We start from the raw sequence: 19,564 nt of genomic DNA, 5'->3' as shown, positions 1-19,564 counted from the left end.
CTGTTTGCCTCTCCGGACTCGACCCATTGCCAGTTGTTTAATTCCCCGACCGAGGGGACCCTCGGCACGGATGCACTGGCGCACATAAATAAATGTTTTCATGTATATTTTATTGGTAACACTTACAATAAGGTTTTAGCTCAGTATTTTCTTCACTATCCAAACGATCCATGTCATGACACAGTTCCTCAATGTCCATCCGTCCATCCAAATGAACCGTTTTTTACCTCATCCATTTTACCCTCCAAACAGATCAAGCACAAATGATTTTACTTCTGTCTTTGAGAAAAGCACAAGAATCAGAATGCTCCTATGATGTCATCAATGGAACCGGAATGTAACTGTAGAGATCAGAAATGAGAAAATGTCCAAAACAATGAATTTGTTCCTAAAGGCGTCTTTATTCCCTTCTTAAAAGTAAAATGGAATGCATAAAAATAGCAAGAAGTGATAACATAAGCATAAGTACAGCAGAGGGGAAAATGAATCAGTGTATTTGCTAATGATTATATTAATAACACTGATCATAGAGACTAGACATTGTTATACATTTCAGTACAAAAAGTACAAACAGTTGAATCATAGTTGTGTCTGCATATCAAACTGGGACACAAGAAAGCATTTAAGCATGGAAGAAAACGCCATACTGCGTCTGTTTCTGTAAGCACAAACGCATGATGATCTCCAATGGTGGAATTTTAACTACTGCTTCTTCCAAAGATTCGCAAAATGTATACAAAGATTTGGATGATGTCCAAATACAGATTGAGGGAAGCGAAGACATGTTCCTCGGGACTCAGGGATAATTTCTTGTTCCCCAGAATCAGCTGTGTGTCCACGGCCAAGAACTGCAATACAATCGGGACATTATTTCATTTATTTTCTTGTATGATACAAGTCGAAATGAAGCATGTTATCTACAGCAGGGATTCCTAAACTATTTGGACCCAGAGATTTAATATTTAGTTATACAGTAGTTTAGTTTGGTTAGTATTTGACATGTCAGAACACCTCCAGGGCCCAGAAAACACCTCTATTTTAATAATTTAACTTAATATTTGCATGTTCATAGTTCTCTGATATAATAGTCACGACATGCAGGGAAACAAATCAAATTATTTCATGTTTTTCGTGTTTTATTTTTATTGTACATTGTATGACTGAATTGATAATTATTAGCTAAAGAAATGGAGCACTTACACAGGTGAAGATCAGCGCACCCAGCGACGCATAGATGAGTTCCAGAATCCTGCTGTACAGGAAGATGCACAGGATCCCAAAGAAGAACAGGACAATGAAGCACACGAACAGCACCCCGTAACAGGAAGTGAAGTCAAACTTGGTCTGTGATTGGACAGGAGATATTCATGAAAATCAGCTTTTGTAAATGACAGCACTAACACTAGAGATGACCAAAATTGAAAACTATTTTAGTACTCTGTTTTAGTACATTGTTCTGTACACACGCAGGAAAGCAGACACAGTTGAAAAAACCTCATAGTTACAACGCGGACTGTTGAGCAGACGCGTCTCAAGCCTGTTAGTGATCCAATGCTGCATACTCTTAAAGGTACGTCCGTGGATCATGGCTGAACGCGTCTTCTCCACAGTCACTTAAAAACAAACATTTTTTTTCGCCTATCGTGCGTCTACTCTACACCCCTACCACTAAAAAAAAAAAACTGATTATATCCAAGACTTCAGTCATAAATTAGTATTAATATTGATAGCATCACTGGTAGCTTCGTTGCTAACTCACTGTCCATCTGTTAAAATGGCGAATATATCAGATGTAAGTAGTCTACCTTTTGGTGCAGGTGAGGACACATTTGAGCTGCACGCACTGCAGTCTGAGCTGGAAGCTGTTGAGAAACAGATCCACGACCTTTTATTGAGACAGGCCGAGCTGAGAGACCGGTGTTTAGCTCTTGAAACATCACGCGCCGATGCACACAAATCAGTGTTTAACGTTACTAACCCGCTGACTCCGACCGCGTCTACTCCGTGCGTTCCTCATCATCGGTCGCGATGGTCTCGTTCACTCCGGCTCCAACACGCCACCACGAAGCCTGGGTGGTTCCGCAGCGGAAGATGCGAGTCAGGTTTAGACCAAGACTTTCTCCGACCCTCCCGGTTTTCGAGTTATCCACACAAAATCGCTTCTCCCCTCTTCGCGAAACAGAACGCGATGCTGTGATCATCGGCGATTCCATCGTTCGGCACGTACACGCTACGTTAGGTAAAAGTAAGGTGCACAGTCACTGCTTTCCTGGTGCTCGTGTTTCTGAAATGGCTGCTCGCGTTCCCGAGATCCTGAACGGTGACGAGCGCGTCGGAACTGTGGTCCTGCACTCGGGAGTGAACGACATCAGGCTGCGCCAGACGGAGATTCTGAAGAAAGACTTCAGGAATCTGATCGATACGGTACGCAGCACATCGCCTGAAACAACGATCATTGTGTCAGGACCGCTTCCCACGTACTGATTAGGGCATGAAAAGTTCAGCAGATTATTTGCGCTAAATGAATGGTTAATGTCATGGTGCAATGAGCAGAAACTGCTCTTTGTAAATAATTGGAATCTGTTTTGGGAGCGTCCTAGGCTTTTCCGTGCTAATGGCTTACACCCAAGCAGATTCGGAGCGGATCTTCTGTCGGATAACATCTCCAAAATGTTAAATACCCTTTGACTAGTAACCAAAAGTCCAAATCATAGTCTCTGCTGCACCAATTTAACTGATATAAATACTAGTGTAGAATATTGCATAGAAACCGTGTCTATTCCTCGTTTAGTGAGATCAAATAATAAATCTACTGCAGGATCTAGGAAAAATCTAATTATTATTAAAACAGAAAATGTTGCTATTAGTAAACAAAAATTATTTCTAAAGCTAGGTCTTCTAAACATTAGATCACTCACACCTAAGGCAGTTATTGTAAATGAAATAGTCACAGATAATAGCTTCGATGTACTTTGCCTTACTGAAACCTGGCTTAAACCAAATGATTATTTCGGTCTAAATGAGTCTACTCCATCTGGATACTGTTATAAGCATGAGCCCCGTCTGATTGGTCGTGGCGGCGGTGTTGCAACCATCTATAGAGATATTCTCAATGTTACTCAGAAAGCGGGTTATAAGTTTATTTCATTTGAAGTACTTGTACTAAATGTTACGCTCTTAGATGTTAGAAAAACATCCGGCTACCGTATATAGACCGCCAGGGCCTTACGCTGATTTCCTAAAAGAGTTTGCAGATTTTCTCTCAGACCTATTAGTCAATGTCGATAAAGCATTAATTGTTGGAGATTTTAACATACACGTAGATAATCCAAATGATGCGTTAGGAGCTGCGTTTACAGATTTATTAAATTCATTTGGGGTCAAGCAAAACGTCACCGGACCAACTCATCGTCTTAATCATACACTCGATTTAATTATATCACATGGAACCGATCCAACCGATATAGATATCATTCCACAAAGTGATGATGTCACTGATCACTACATGGTAACTTGCATATTACGTACTGCTGTAATATGTCATGCGGCGTCGCGTTATCAACCAGGCAGAACAATCCTCCCATCCACCATAGATAATTTCTCAAATTGCTTATCTAATCTGTCTCAGCTGCTGCCTGAACCCAAACAAACAGATGAACTAGAAGAACTAACTAGCACTATGAGCACCATTCTCTCTAGAACACTGGATGTGGTTGCACCTATTAAATTAAAAAAGGTCAGAGAGAAAATTAAAGCACCATGGTATAACAATACTACGCATGTTTTAAAGAGAGAAACCCGTATTTTAGAGCGTAAATGGAAACAAACTAATTTAGAGGTCTTTAGAATCGCGTGGAAAGACAGTATGTCACGTTATAAAGAGGCCCTAAAAGCGGCCAGGGCTGAGCACCTCCGCAAACTAATAGAAAACAACCAAAACAATCCAAGATTTTTATTTAACACCGTGGCTAGACTAACAAATAAACAGACGTCACCCGAACAAAATATCCCGTTACAGTTCAGTAGTAATGATTTTATGAACTTCTTCACTGAGAAAATAGAAAGCATCAGAACCACAATTGTAAACGTTCAATCTTCAATTGCGCCTTATAATTCAGCTTCAATTATCACCCCGCAAGAACGATTACAGTACTTTACAACTATAGAACAAAAAGAGTTAAATAAACTTATCACTACATCTAAAACAACAACATGTTTATTAGATCCTATACCAACTAAACTACTGAAAGAAGTGTTACCTGTAGGCTCTCCTCAATATTATTAATGTGCCTCTCCTCAATATTATTAACTCGTCTTTATCTTTAGGTCATGTTCCAAGAACATTTCAACTGGCAGTTATAAAACCTCACATTAAGAAACCACAATTAGATCATAATAATCTAGCAAATTATAGACCCATTTCAAATCTTCCATTTATGTCTAAAATATTAGAAAAAGTGGTGTCCGCTCAACTGGGCTCTTTCTTGCAACAAAATGATATCTATGAAAAGTTTCAGTCTGGATTCAGACCGCATCATAGCACTGAAACTGCGCTCGTTAAAATCACAAATGATTTACTTTTAGCTTCTGACCAAGGCTGTATCTCAATACTAGTTTTACTTGATCTTAGTGCTGCGTTCGATACTATAGATCACACATTACTCTTAGATCGACTACAAAATTATACTGGTGTTCAAGGACAAGCATTAAGCTGGTTCAAATCATACCTATCTGACCGCTACCATTTTGTCTATTTAAATGGAGAAAAATCGATCATAACTCCAGTAAACTATGGAGTGCCGCAGGGATCTGTATTAGGCCCTCTGTTATTCTCAATATATATGATGCCACTTGGAAATATTATAAGGAAACATGGAATTAGTTTCCATTGTTATGCTGATGACACTCAAATATATATTTCATCACGGCCGGTTGAAAACGCTAAATTTTCCAAATTGACAGAGTGTGTTAAAGATATAAAAGATTGGATGACGCGTAATTTTCTTTTATTAAATCCAGACAAGACAGAGGTAATACTTATCGGTTCAAAAAACCGCCCACAAAACCTCGCACAATACAACTTTAACATCATAGGATGTCCTGTTACTTTATCCTCTACAGTAAAAGACCTGGGTGTTATACTCGATTGCAACCTGTCTTTTGAAAATCATTTTTCATATGTTACAAAAACAGCCTTTTTCCACCTTAGAAACATTGCTAAGCTACGTAATATGCTATCAGTTTCTGATGCAGAAAAGTTAGTTCATGCATTCATGACCTCGAGACTGGATTACTGTAATGCTTTATTAGCTGGTTGTCCTGCATCCTCAATAAACAAGCTACAGTTAGTCCAAAATGCCGCCGCTAGAGTTCTTACGAGATCAAGAAAATATGATCATACAACACCAATTTTATCATCACTGCATTGGTTACCTATAAAGTTCCGTATTAATTACAAGGTATTGCTACTGACTTAAAAAGCCCTAAACGGCTTAGCTCCAGTCTATTTAACGGATCTTCTATCACCCTATAATCCATCGCGCTCTTTAAGATCACTAAATTCAAGGCTTTTGGTCATACCTAGGATATCCAGAACCACCAAAGGAGGGAGAGCGTTTTCACATTTGGCTCCAAAACTCTGGAATAGTCTTCCTGATACTGTTCGTTGCTCAGACTCGCTCTCCCAGTTTAAAACTAGATTAAAGTCGCATCTCTTCAGCCAGGCATTCATATAATCTTACAGTTCAAACTACAATCCGGCCTCTAGCTCATAAATGCCAGAGGAGAACTGGCCCCCGACTGAGCCTGGGTTCTCCCAAGGTTTTTTTTTCTCCATTAGGTCACCTGATGGAGTTTTAGAACACCATTAGGTCACTTGATGGAGTTTTTCGGTTCCTTGCCACTGTTGCCTTTGGCTTGCTCAGTTGGGGATATTTTGGGGATATTTAATTTAATTTGATCAATCAATAAATTCCTCTTGAAACAAACTTTGTTGTATTATTTTAATTTAATACTGTGAAGCTGCTTTGATACAATCTGTATTGTGAAAAGCGCTATACAAATATACTTGACTTGACTTGACACAGGGTTATTATCAATAGCTAAAGCTAAAACCATGAAAAAGGTACTTGAAATAAAATAAACATTAACTGAAATAAAAAATTGTTTTTAAAATTTATTTTACTTTAGCTAGAATTCAAATCAACATTTACATTTTTATTTAGTTTAACTTGAAGTACTAATAAATAAAAATGAATAATAAACATATAGGCATATTTAAAAAAAGAAAAGAAAAAAAAAATTGTAAAACTTCAGTAATGTGCTCAAATATTTGCTAAAATTATTAACAGAAAATATACAAATAAAAGAGTAATTAAAAAATAACAACAAAAACTACATTTTACAGTAGTGGCCAAAAGTGATGTCTGGAGGGGAGATTAATAACCATACAATTTTGATTAAACCATCAAAATATGAGGACAATATTTTATATATTTAAAATATGAGGGAAGCGCAAAACACTGATTTAGGTATTAATTTGACAAAATTATTTGAAAAATATGAAAGTGTCCGGTTATTGAGACGGCAAGACGAGCACTGACCTGTAGAGAGAAGATGATCACCGTAAAGCAAACCAGCACCGTAATGCCGACCGCCATCACCACGATTTTGGTATCGTAGAAGCTGGATATCACCCCGACCATGTAGGACATCGCCAGTGTCAGGACAGACTGAAATGCAGGAAATCATTTAGTACAGAGCATGAAAGGAGAATGTAAAATGTTTTCCAGTTAAATCTGTTACATCAAAGATTCACCAAAGAAATGAGGTTCCACGGATGCTTCCGGCGAAACTCTCCGCAGCAGAGGATGATGAAGTAGGGCACGAGGAAAACTATATATCCGACCCAGTACGTCCACGTGTTCTTCATCACAAACAGTTTGACGTGAGGCTCAAAAGTGAAGAGGGCCACGAAGCCACAGGTCACTGCCAGCTGCACACTTAAAACAGCGAACACCTGAACACAAGTGCACAAATAATACAACGTCAAAATTCATTGTTGGGTTTTAGCGGGTCTCATTGCACAGTTACTATAGTTACAGGGATATTTCACCGCTGGAAAGATGAATGTGTATTTAAATTGGGTCATTTATGTAGTAGAAATGTGAAATTATTTTAGAAGTTGGAGCCTTCTAGACTGTATTTGTATTGAAATGTATTTTTGGCTCATGTGGATGAAAGACAACAACTCCCAGAATGCACTTGCTTCGCTGCCCTACGAGGCCACTCCCAAGCCACGCCTACCGGTTACAGAGGGCAGTATGGGCAGAAATGACACATTTCATTTGCATTTTATTGCATGACATAAGTTTTTGATCACCTACCAACCAGTAAGAATTCCAGCTCTCACAGACCTGTTAGTTTTTCTTTAAGAAGCCCTCCTGTTCTCCACGCATTACCTGTATTAACTGCATCTGTTTGAACTTGTTACCTGTATAAAATACACCTGTCCACACACTCAATCAAACAGACTCCAACCTCTCCACAATGGTCAATACCAGAGAACTGTGTAAGGACATCAGGGATAAAATTGTAGACCTGCACAAGGCTGGGATGGACAATAGGCAAGCAGCTTCGTGAGAAGACAACAACTGTTGGTGCTATTATTAGAAAATGGAAGAAGATGACGGTTCAAGATGACGGTCAATCTCCCTCGGTCTGGGGCACCATGCAAGATCTCACCTCGTGGGGCATCAATGATCATGAGGAAGGTGAGGGATCAGCCCAGAACTACATGGCAGGACCTGGTCAATGACCTGAAGAGAGCTGGGACCAGAGTCTCAAAGAAAACCATTAGTAACACACTACGCCGTCATGGATTAAAATCCTGCAGCGCACACAAGGCCCCCCTGCTCAAGCCAGCGCATGTCCAGGCCCGTCTGAAGTATGCCAATGACCATCTGGATGATCCAGAGGAGGAATGGGAGAAGGTCATGTGGTCTGATGAGACAAAAATATAGCTTTTTGGTCTAAACTCCACTCGATGTGTTTGGAGGAAGAAGAAGGATGAGTACAACCCCAAGAACACCATCCCAACCGTGAAGCATGGAGGTGGAAATATCATTCTTTGGGGATGCTTTTCTGCAAAGGGAACAGGTCGACTGCACCGTATTGAGGGGAGAATGGATGGGGCCATGTATCGCGAGATCTTGGCCAACAACCTCCTTCCCTCAGTAAGAGCATTGAAGATGGGTCGTGGCTGGGTCTTCCAGCATGACAATGACCCGAAACACACAGCCAGGATAACTAAGGAGTGGCTCCGTAAGAAGCATCTCAAGGTCCTGGAGTGGCCTAGCCAGTCTTCAGACCTGAACCCAATAGAAAATCTTTGGAGGAGCTGAAAGTCCGTATTGCCCAGTGACAGCCCCGAAACCTGTTGGAGTGGGCCAAAATCCCTGCTGCAGTGTGTGCAAACCTGGTCAAGAACTACAGGAAACGTATGATCTCTGTAATTGCAAACAAAAGTTTCTGTTCCAAATATTAAGTTCTGCTTTTCTGATGTATCAAATACTTATATCATGCAATAAAATGCTAATTAATGACTTAAAAATCATACAATGTGATTTTCTGGATTTTTGTTTTAGATTCCGTCACTCACAGTTGGAGAGTACCTGTGTGTATGTATATATATATATATAAACACACATATTAGAGCCGTCAAATCAATTAATCGCAATTAATCAAATCTAACATAAAAGTTTGTAAATATATATTTAATAAATATACCCGGCGCATGACGTAGGATGTAGGAGTAGCGTAAAGCTTAGGTGAGAGTAAACGCTTCTCGCGGTTCAAACAAATAGGGCTGGGCAACAAACTTAAGCTCCTCCCATATTTCTCTTTAAAAGTTCTCATTTTAGACTTCTAACTTGTGAGCAGTGTTTTGATTTGCTCTGTCCTCTGTGCTTCCGCATTCGTCAATGCGTCTTGCGTCAGGTCAGAGGTCACTCTTCCAGTTACCGGAAGCCAGTGATTATAGTTTATAAATATGGATATTATTCTTTCAAAAACGCATAGCTTCGCTTCAGAAGGCCGTTATTATCCCCCTGGAGTCGTGTGGATTACTTTTATTATGGATGGATGAGCTTTTTTAGGCTTAAAAATTTCAGCTACCATTCACTCCCATTATAAAGCTTGGAAGAGCCAGGATATTATTTAATATAACTCTGACTGTGTTTGGCTGAAAGATGTAAGTCATATACACCTAGGATGGCATGAGTGCGAGTAAATTATGCTTTCCGTTGAACTTGAATCTTGAATCTTGTTTTGAGTGTGTTGAATTTTTTCATTGGTGCTGTCATGAAGGATTGCTCCATATCAGCGTTTACCTTTCGAATGAACATCCTTCTGATGACTTTATTATCGAGTCCAAAGCCTCCGAACTGGTCCTTTTCATAGTCTGGAGGTGGGCCGCTTTTCACTGGATCAACCATTGCCACTTGTTTCACAAAACAAAAAAGATAACTAACTTAGTTGAGAGTTTATTAACAAAGAGCATGTATTAAAATTCCCATATGTGAGGTTGAATCTCTTACCATACGGAAGTGGTTGTTTGTACGGACCTTTGGTGTAAGGTCCTACTTGAGGATACGGTTGCTGTGGATATCCAGACCCTCCCTGTCCGTACATGGGATTCCCAAAAGCAGTTGGTGGTGCATACGGGGGTCCAGCATATCCGGTAACAGGTACTCCAGGATCCACTCCTTGAACAGCAGCATCATAAGAAGGGGGGGGCATCATAAAGCCTGGCGGGGCAGGCTGGACCATGGTGGTGACATGTGGGGGGTTGTCAAAGCGAGTGTATCCATCTTTGTTTTGTGCCATGACTGGATCTCAGTACTGTAAAATAAATAAATATATATACTGTGTATGTATGTATGTATGCATGCAATGTATATATATATATAAATACATGCATATATAAACAAACAAAATACAATACAAATATAATACATATATAATTTATATAAAAATACATGTTAATTTTTGAATTTTCCCAGCCTGACCATCAACACTCCAGTGTTCACTGAATTAAAATCTTGCAGTATCTAGAAAATAATTCACAAACATACATACAGCATAACGACAAAATATATTTACTATAACAAATGTACATTCACTTTTAATGTCTTAATCATTTCTATGCCTTTCCAGGCATCAAGATCGGCATTTACTTCCCTTATAACAATGTCAAAAAACAACGTAAAAACTCAGTGGTGTAAAACTATGAATAAAAAATCTCTGGAAAGACGCCGTAACAGAGCATTGAGAAATAATAACGCTAATATTACGATCCCAATATTCAATATGAATATACAAATGGTTACAGTAACAAAATAACAATGTAAGAGAACAAAAGAGACACATCTGTGTAAAATTGTGAAATATTACACACTTTAGGTTTTCGACCTTAATCAACACACCTATCAATTAAACTAATTAAAAAATATTAACAAAATCTATATTTCACAGTAGCTAGTGGGCAAAAGTGATGTCTGGAGGGGAGATTTGTTTTTAATGACCCTACAAGTTTGATTAAACCATCAAAATATGAGGACAATATTTTATATATTTTAAATATGAGGGAAGAGCAAAACACTAAACTTGATTAAAGGGATAGTTCACTTTGAAATAAAATTTTGGTATGTTTTAGCTTACCTCAAGGGCATCCAAGATGAGATGCCGGCTGCGAAACCGTAGCCAATGCAACATCTAGTGTATATATCTATACCCGCCCGCGCTCTCAGATCACTTGGACGCAGCTGTGTTCAAGAGGTAAAAACGATATAAATACTGTTCGTTTTCTCACACAAACCACTCGTTTCGTGTCTTAGGCCATCAATGTGTACTTACGATGGGGAATTGTTTAATTTGGACGATGGGGAATTGTTTTAATTTGGACTCTGTGCATGCTCTTTGAGACAGTGACCATAGACCTGCATTATATGACTGACAGACAAGAACGGTTTGACCTAAAAATATCAAAATTGAAACTACTGCGGAAAAAAAGACACCTACATCTTGGATGCCCTTGAGGTAAGCTAAAACATACCAAAAATTTATTTCAAAGTGAACTATCCCTTTAAGGTATTAATCGGACAAAATTATTCGAAAAAATAGCAAACTACAGCTACAAGTTTATATTTTACTATGCAAACAAAAATGCATATAAAAACAAAAACATCTCAGGAAAAAGCAAACATGGACTACAATATAATCAGTTATTAATATTTCATTGGTTCTGTCCTGTTTTTGCACGTGTTCCTAGTTTCTGTGTATGGCAGCCTGGCCTAAAATGATGTCGGCACAATTTGGCATGTTTCATTGCGTTATCACAAATACAACGATCGACTCCCAAGCACAACTATGCAATATGCTTACAATATCTTTAATAATATTTTAATAAAGGGTGAAGATGTCAATTTTCCTAGGCCGGACATCACTTTTGGCCACTACTGTATATGTCAACGATACTAAAATAACCCTGAGTAGATGTTCATGACAATCTTTTGTTTCCAGTATTTTTAGAAATCTTTAAATTATTCAAAAAACATCGAGAACCGTTTGTTGCACACGACCAGTTCTGGATTTCGGCACTTTAGTCCAGTCATTTTAAGCCAAAATGGGGGTCAACCCTGAACAAATTACAACAGAAGGAAACTCAACTGATTTTGTATCCTCAATATGTCCTGAGTAAGGGAAAAAAGCCCGGAAGAATCCCATTAGCGGAAAGTTTCGAAAAAGACCCAAATATTCATACGCCTATTCATTATTTTTCTCACGTGAATAGGGTAAAATTTTTAACCTTTAGATATCACCATGAAAATTACTCAGTTGATTACTTACATCAAGACAAACAGAAAATGTATTACAAGTTTTTTTTAATTGTTTGTTAACATGGACAAATGGTGCATAATCTTATTACGTACGTGCTAATTTGCATAAATACCACACAGTGGTGTGCCGTCAGAGCCAGCAGGGCCTTCTCTGCTAGCCCTGTCAAAATAAAATATATATTTTTTTTCTATAATTCAATTACTGTCTATCAGTATGTTACGATTATATTTCCAGAAAGAATATGGTTATTTTTTGTGAGTCTGAGCTGGATTTTCCATATGTCATCTAAACGCAGCTCCGTGGACCAGCACTAGTAGTATAGCTAGCCTTCCGTTGAGGCTGCCATTTTCCATTTGATCATAACTTTGACTGACGTGTTTTATCAGCCAATCAAATTGTGATGCGTATGACAGAACGCCCCAGAGGCCCAGCGATGTGTCGACGGCTAGTCCGCGCTGATGTCATCGACATGGGTTGGGTAGGCAGATACAATACATGTTTGTGTACAATAACAATTTTCGGGAAAAATAACATTACGATGTCCAGAAATCAATTTCAATAGTACATTGGGTCATTTGTCATTCGAGATCTACTAATATTGTTAGTACCGAGAATTTCCACGTGACTAATTCATTGATACTTATCTCACATTTGTGTACTGCAATGGTCTGGTGGTAGAACTTTTGCCAAGCGTGTCAGAGGTTCTGGGTTCTAATCCGCACTCGTATAGTTTTATTTTTATTTTTATTTTTTTAACCGAATACATTCATCAGTGGTTGTATATCAAGCAGGGCGTTTGTGTGCATTTTGTTTTGTAAGATTTCAACGAATAGAAAGTCTCCGTAACGGCGATCTATTGAAGCGCGCATCTGAGTAAAAACTGTGCGCGAGCCACAAGAGAACACTGTAACGTCATCCGCGCCACTGATAACAGCGGCAACGAGCACTCAGCTTTAACAACACATTTCAGCGCTAGAACGCTTCTTATTAAACAAACGAAAATTAATGTCCTGCTAGTTAAAGGTACAATATGTAAGAATTTTGCATTAAAATATCCCAAAATCTCAAGGCCATTTTCCTGCCATTTTTGGCAGGAAATTTATATATTTTGTTAAGTTGATTACTTACAATATCCCAAATGTTTCCAACTATTTTTAAATCGTGAGAAAATTGCGATTTTAACCAAGGAAACGGGGCGTTAGAGCAGGGGGAGCTGGGAGTCGCCAGTCAATTGCGTCATATCCGCGTTACCCTCGGTTTCCGCTCGTACTGCGTGGAGTCCTGGACAAATGCGAAAGTTGTAGTTGTAGCGTCTATCAAGCTACAAACTTTAGCTTGTTTCTTGCAGTCGTTATGGTACACAATTATTCTTTACCGATTGCAGCTGGTTCTGTCGACAAAGCATGCTTAATTTTATATTTTCCAAATGTAGCATTCGGTAATAGTTATGTTTATGTAAGGAAAGTATTATTGCTTTAGATTTGTGTTTAGTTTATTGACATTGTTTATCACGTCTGGTGTTTATGGCCATGTAAATAATCATAGCATGTGTTATACATAAAGATGAATCAGTATTTTGGCAAATGATGTGGGCATGTTCGAATGTATTTTTACAACAATTGTTTAGAACATGTAAAACTGCGCAGCGTTATCACAACTATGAATTCAACAAATACAGTAACATCTATGAAGTATTAAACCTTACTTTTCATGCGGTTAATTCATTTTAATGAAATAATAGTGTGATGAGGTTTAAGAGTCAGGAAGGAAGAAGACAGGGGTCGGCGTGACTGGGACTCGTACTTTATTAAAATAAAGCAAAACAAACAAAAGCCGCGCACAACGCGCATTCACTGTGGCAACCGCGACGGCACAAAACAGTTCAAAAATGAGAGCTCGGATCCACCGGTTTTCTTCCTCTGCGTCCAATTTTCTCTCCAGTCTCTCTCTCGTTCCAGCGCGGCTTATAAGCGGTCTCTCCACGCCGATCACTGCAATAAGACACAGGTGCATTTGCACTTGACCTACTTGCTCGTCTCTTCTCTCTCCCATCACAGACTGCGCTGAACCACGCCCCCCTCGCCACAAAAAGCATGTCATTAAACGCAACATTTATAAAAATAGAACTTAGCCTCATCATCCATGAACATGATTTTTCGATTCCCGTCTGACTGATTTACATCCACGGTGGAGTTTAAAACGACAGTTCCCATCATTCCACGCTCCTTCACATCGTCATCAAGCTACGCCGTTGTTGTTGTTTGGAATGTAGCGCCCTCTAGCGGCAAAAAATTCTTGCATATTGTACCTTTAACCGGAGATGTTTTATTTATTTGTATTAGGTACATCCGTGCGCGAGATGTTTCAAAAATTGGTGGGGACGGGACAGCTCAGCTGTTATAATGCACAGTGGTGTGCGTGTGCGCTGAGGTTGAAGATCAACTGTCTCGTCGTTGATGTTACGCAGTAGTGCATACAGTCAGATACAGTGCATGATTGTATTTTGCATGAATCTGTCTGTGTGTGTTGTTATGGCGGCGGCGGCGGCGGCGGGGGGGGGGGGTTAGATCGTTACCGAAGGCCCTGACTGAAACCCCACGGTACGCTACTGATACCACAACAGATCTAAACATTGGGTATAGCCAGGTGAACATGTCTTGTTGAATCTTGTTGAAACATAACAGTAAAATACTTAATGTTAAGGTCTGAATGGAACCCATTACGGCTACCCATGAGCATTAATACATAGGGTCAGGAAGAAGTACTTTAGAAACCAGCCTTTATTAATGTTTAAGAGATGGGGTTTGGGGTTGGGTCCGTGGGACTGTTACTGGGGGACGAGTCTGAGGGAAGAACAGGAGACAAGGGTAAGGAGAATGCAGAAGACAAAAGGTAGGCAAAATAAAAAGTGAATCCTGAGAAACAGTCCCACAGACCCAGCCCCAAACCCCATCTCTGCAATCATAATTAATAAAGGCTGGTTTAAAGTACTTCTTCCTGACCCTATGTATTAATGCTCATGGGTAGCCTAAATTGGTTCCATTCAGACCTTAACATAACAGTAAAATACTTATTATCTCAACAAGATTCAACAAGACATGTTCACCTGGCTATACCCAATGTTTAGACCTGTTGTGGTATTTATGCAAATTAGCACATAGCCTACATTAGATTTTACAAAGTTCGTCCATGTTAACAAACCATTTCAAAAAAACTTGTAATACATTTTTTGTTTGTCTTGATGCAAGTAATCAACTCAGTAATTTTCATGGTGATATCTAAAGGTTAAAAATTGTACCCTATATTCACGTAAGAAAAATAATGAACAGGCGCATGAATATTTTGGTCATTTTCGAAACTTTCCCCTAATGGGATTCTTCCGGGCTTTTTTATTTTATTTTATTTTTTTACTCAGGACATATTGAGGATACAAAATCAGTTGAGTTTGCTTCTGTTGCAATTTGTTCAACCTTTTTTCATAAAATGACTGGACTGTTAGGCTACTTCCCTAACGTTAAAAAAAAAAAAGTGGTGTAGAACTATAAAAAAAAAAAATCTCTGGTAAGACGCCGTAACAGAGCGTTGAGAAATAATAACGCTAATATTACGATCCCAATTTTCAACATGAATGTACAAATGGTTACAGTAACAAGATACCAATGTAAGAGAACAAAAGAGACACGTGTAAAATTGCGCAACATGACAAACTTTTTTCACTTCAGTGATGAAGAGTATCTGAACTTACATGAAGCTGCGCGCTGTAGAGTAGAGTTGGGTTTTCGAACTTAATTAACACACCTAATCAATTAAACTTGAAGATTCGGCGTAAAAAAAAAAAACACGACTCTCGTGAACGCGCTTCCCGTTAGAGGAGAGTCCAGTAGGGATGGGGAAACGAAGCCTCATGAATCGAGGCTTTCACCCTGAAGTGGATGGGATTCAAAGCTTCGAGAGTGTCGAGAACAGCCGCCATCTGGTGCTTATTTAAAATAAAGCAGCCAGAAGCCTATGTTAGAAGCTCTGGCAGATGAAGCAACCACACACTCAATAGTTTCAATGTTATGTGTACAAATAAAAGCCTTAGCCTACATGTTTGTGTTTTATTTGTTCATTAAATAAATTCATTTTCTCTCCTCACAAACCCATCAACCAGACTGAGCCAACAATGACTCGTTAAATAACATCTGGGGTTCGAGCCTTCTGACACCCAAAGCGAAACGCGTACGTGATTGGACAGAAAGTGAGGCTTCATTTGTCGTCGATCACGTGACTCTAGTAAATCAATACACACCCCGATACGGGGCTTCACAAGAAATTGTGGCCCTGTCCCAAATGGCACACTCCGGACTTGTGGACTTCCTCAGAGTCCACACTTTGGTGACGTCATGTAGTGCAGACCTATAGGGCCCTTGGCGCGAGTCCACGAGGGCGCATTGAGAGGTATTTTTGGGACAGACTCGATCGGCACGCCGGAAATAACGGTCTGGTTGTTGTTGGACAGGAGAAATCTAAAATTTTTGCGCTCCGACGTCTTATCTGCATGTCAACTACACATCCTAATTTTACAGTTCTATATTTTGATATTGTGCATGCCATCTGGGCATTAAACAATAGATATATCATGCTTATTTAAATGATGTATACAGTTGTACATAGTAATAGGCTACATAATGTTCCATTTGAACTAAGATTACAATTTTAAAACATAATTTAAACATAATTTTTTCATTTTACAGGTTTCAATATTAATACTATGTTTACATATGACTCAGTAAAGCCCTGACATTCGGTTCTATTTATTTAATGAATCATAATGCGACCGTATTATTAAACGCACTATTATTATGTTTGATACATCAACCACTGGTCGATGACCATAATGTTTGTATAAACTGTAGGTAACAACTGGTAAAATGTACATTTAGGTCATAAAAACCGTAATATTTTCTTCTCAGCCATGTCAAAAATTATCCGTGAGTGAAATCTCCTCCCATCTGTTGTCTGATTGGCCTTTCGCAAGGATTCCTGGGTAGTTAAAGTGCGTGAAGCCTGCTTCTATGCGGGCTTCGCGGAAGACCGCTTCAAGGGTACAAAGGGGGCGCTGCTGAGCACACTTCAGAGCGGTAAAATGCTGAATGGGACGGCCTACGGACTCGTAGACTCAGCGAGCACGCGCAATTCAAGTCCACGAGACCGAAAGTCCGCATGAAGTGCGCCATTTGGGACAGGGCCTGTATCGCATGTGTGATACGCGCATCGAAGCTTCAGTGTCATACGTAACATCACTAGAGTCCAGTGCAGCGCGCCGCCTCGGTGTGTACATTGTATTTTAATATTATGCATGGGTATATCTATTTTTTTTATCATCTAAGTGATATTAATACTAAAAACTCTCTAGATAAAATAAATAATGTTGATTTTTAAGGGTAAAGGATGTTGCACTGATAGTAATTTGACATAGCATCCAGCAGGTGTCAGTGTTAACCACATGTTGCTGCACATTCTTCTGTTTGATTGTGTATTTAGTCCTTCAATACATGGAAAAGGCATTTGTATTGATATTATCTGTAATACAGTAGGCCTATGCAGCTTTACGTAATTTACGTAAGAGGGTGTATCTACAGATTACTGCCTTATGTTATATGAAGGTCTTGATAAATCTGTCTTGTAAACTGTTTACCTGTTTTCATATATGTATAGAGTAGACAGACAGACAGACAGACAGACATAGATAGATAGATAGATAGATAGATAGATAGATAGATAGATAGATAGATAGATAGATAGATAGATGAACCAGACCACACAAACTCTACTACATCAAGAAAAGATTACATGAACAATCTGTTCTACAAAACTAGTTTTTAGGCATCATACTAGAGTCTAAAGAGACTTTTAATGCAGGAAATAACTTCAAAATAAAACGAATGTCTTTACTTATAAAACACAATGTGCTCACACATTATTTACCAACTATTTCTGGTTGCTGTAAATTACTATATAAAGTAAAACTTACTAATATATATATATATATATAGGCCTATATATAAACTAAATACAATACAAATAAAATACATATATAATTTATACAAAAAATAATGTTGATTTTTTAATTTTCCCAGCCTGACCATCAACACTCCAGTGTTCACTGAATGAAAATCTTGCAGTATCTAGAAAATAATTCACAAACATTCATACAGCATAACGACAAAATATATTTACTATAACAAATGTACATTCACTTTTAATGTCTTAATCATTTCTATGCCTTTTCCAGGCATCAAGATCGGCATTTACTTCCCTTATAACAACGTCAAAAAACAACGTCAAAAAAAGTGGTGTAAAACTATTAAAAAAAAATCTCTGGAAAGACGCCGTAACAGAGCATTGAGAAATAATAACGCTAATATTACGATCCCAATATTCAATATGAATATACAAATGGTTACAGTAACAAAATAACAATGTAAGAGAACAAAAGAGACACATGTGTAAAATTACGCAACATGACAAACTTTTTTTCACTTCAGTGATGAAGAGTATCTGAACTTACATGAAGCTGCGCACTGTAGAGTAGAGTTGGGTTTTCAAACTTAATTAACACACCTAATCAATTAAACTTGAGGATTCGGCGTAAAAAAAAATCAGTTCTCTTTAGTAAACACGAACAAACCACGACTCTCGTGAACGCGCTTCCCTTAGAGGAGAGTCCAGTGCAGCGCGCCGCCTAGCGGGACACAACTGATGCTGCACCGGTGTTGTGGTGCTAGGTGGTCTTTTGCTGTCAAGTCAGAATAGGATTAAATCCTCTCTAGCTTGTTTAGCCTATACCAGTAAATCTAGGTGTGTCCCTACACCTTCGTGAAACAATAACAATCATTGACAATTAGACCTATTGATCAAATTCATGCTTACCCTCCAACAGAATCTTTCCTGGATCCTTCGTTGTCCTTGGTCTTGCAAGATATACTTTCTATTACTTATAGAACTGTCTTTGTAAGCTTAAGTAAAACTGAACAGTATTTGTCTTTATAAAATAAAAATGTATTTGAACAAAATATTTTAAAAAATACTGGTTACACAATGATTAATATGTGTCGCAAAATATCAAACGGTTTACAGGTTATAATACTTCAGCTTATCCAATCTCAACAGGGCAGTCCTGTATGAGTGGAAAATTACACAGGCTATTTATCTTGTAAGCAGTTCAAGCAATTGACGTAAAAATATAACTTGTTCTCACTTTTCAAGTTAAGATAATATCAGCAGAGCAGTTTGAGCAAAAAGAATTTCAGTAAATAAACTGAACTGGAAGAGAGATAATTTCTCCCCACACGACATCAAAATAAAAAATGCAACCTCTAATAGTCAAAAAGCAGTCATATAGCCTATATACGGAACTGGGTTACATTGTGCCTATGCAATTTTTTGGGTTTCTTGGGAACTAAGTCATGAGTCATCAGCCTATTGCCTCAGTCAAGGTGGCTTCTGATGTCGACATTGTTTCCCATATATGGGCATTCTTCCGTCCTTTCCGTCTTCTGCGCTTCGGGCCTCTGTGTGTGCGTGTGTAATCTGTGTATCACTCTGAAAGTGTATTTGTAGGATCATAATATCTTTCGAAATGAAAATAATTCCCTACAGTGTGTACATTGTATTTAATATT

The 19,564-nt window shown here is 38.6% G+C and overlaps 1 protein-coding gene across 2 annotated transcripts; it reads right to left on the bottom strand.

The window, feature by feature from the left end:
• Positions 1 to 381: 381 nt before the first annotated feature.
• Positions 382 to 19,253, bottom strand: LOC309484459 (protein lifeguard 1-like). 2 transcript variants are annotated; one of them, XM_082150809.1, is made up of 7 exons: positions 18,814 to 19,253; positions 9,597 to 9,900; positions 9,390 to 9,499; positions 6,818 to 7,018; positions 6,603 to 6,731; positions 1,201 to 1,344; positions 382 to 848 (listed from the first exon to the last, which is right to left on the bottom strand). In XM_082150809.1, the coding sequence occupies exons 2-7, from the start codon at positions 9,883 to 9,885 to the stop codon at positions 699 to 701; spliced, it is 1,023 nt and encodes a 340-aa protein (XP_082006935.1). In that variant the 5' UTR covers positions 9,886 to 9,900; positions 18,814 to 19,253; the 3' UTR covers positions 382 to 698. The 2 variants fall into 2 exon arrangements, with proteins under 2 accessions (XP_082006935.1, XP_082006934.1); XM_082150808.1 differs by lacking the exon at positions 18,814 to 19,253 and adding an exon at positions 15,644 to 15,752.
• Positions 19,254 to 19,564: the final 311 nt, after the last annotated feature.

Source organism: Leuciscus leuciscus (assembly GCF_965113295.1).
Source record: "Leuciscus leuciscus genome assembly, chromosome: 20".
In the NCBI taxonomy this organism is placed as follows: domain Eukaryota; kingdom Metazoa; phylum Chordata; class Actinopteri; order Cypriniformes; family Leuciscidae; genus Leuciscus; species Leuciscus leuciscus.
Note: the sequence above shows the minus strand (reverse complement) of the source record. Positions and strands in the feature narration are given on the sequence as shown.

Bases quoted from the DNA above. Each gene is read 5' to 3' on its own strand.
- LOC309484459 (XM_082150809.1), bottom strand. From the start codon at position 9,885: ATGGCACAAAACAAAGATGGATACACTCGCTTTGACAACCCCCCACAT. The intron at 9,500-9,596 runs GTAAGAGATTCA...TTGTGAAACAAG, and splicing joins CAAACAACCACTTCCGTATG to TGGCAATGGTTGATCCAGTG. The intron at 6,732-6,817 runs GTGAATCTTTGA...CCTGCATTTCAG, and splicing joins CGTGGAACCTCATTTCTTTG to TCTGTCCTGACACTGGCGAT.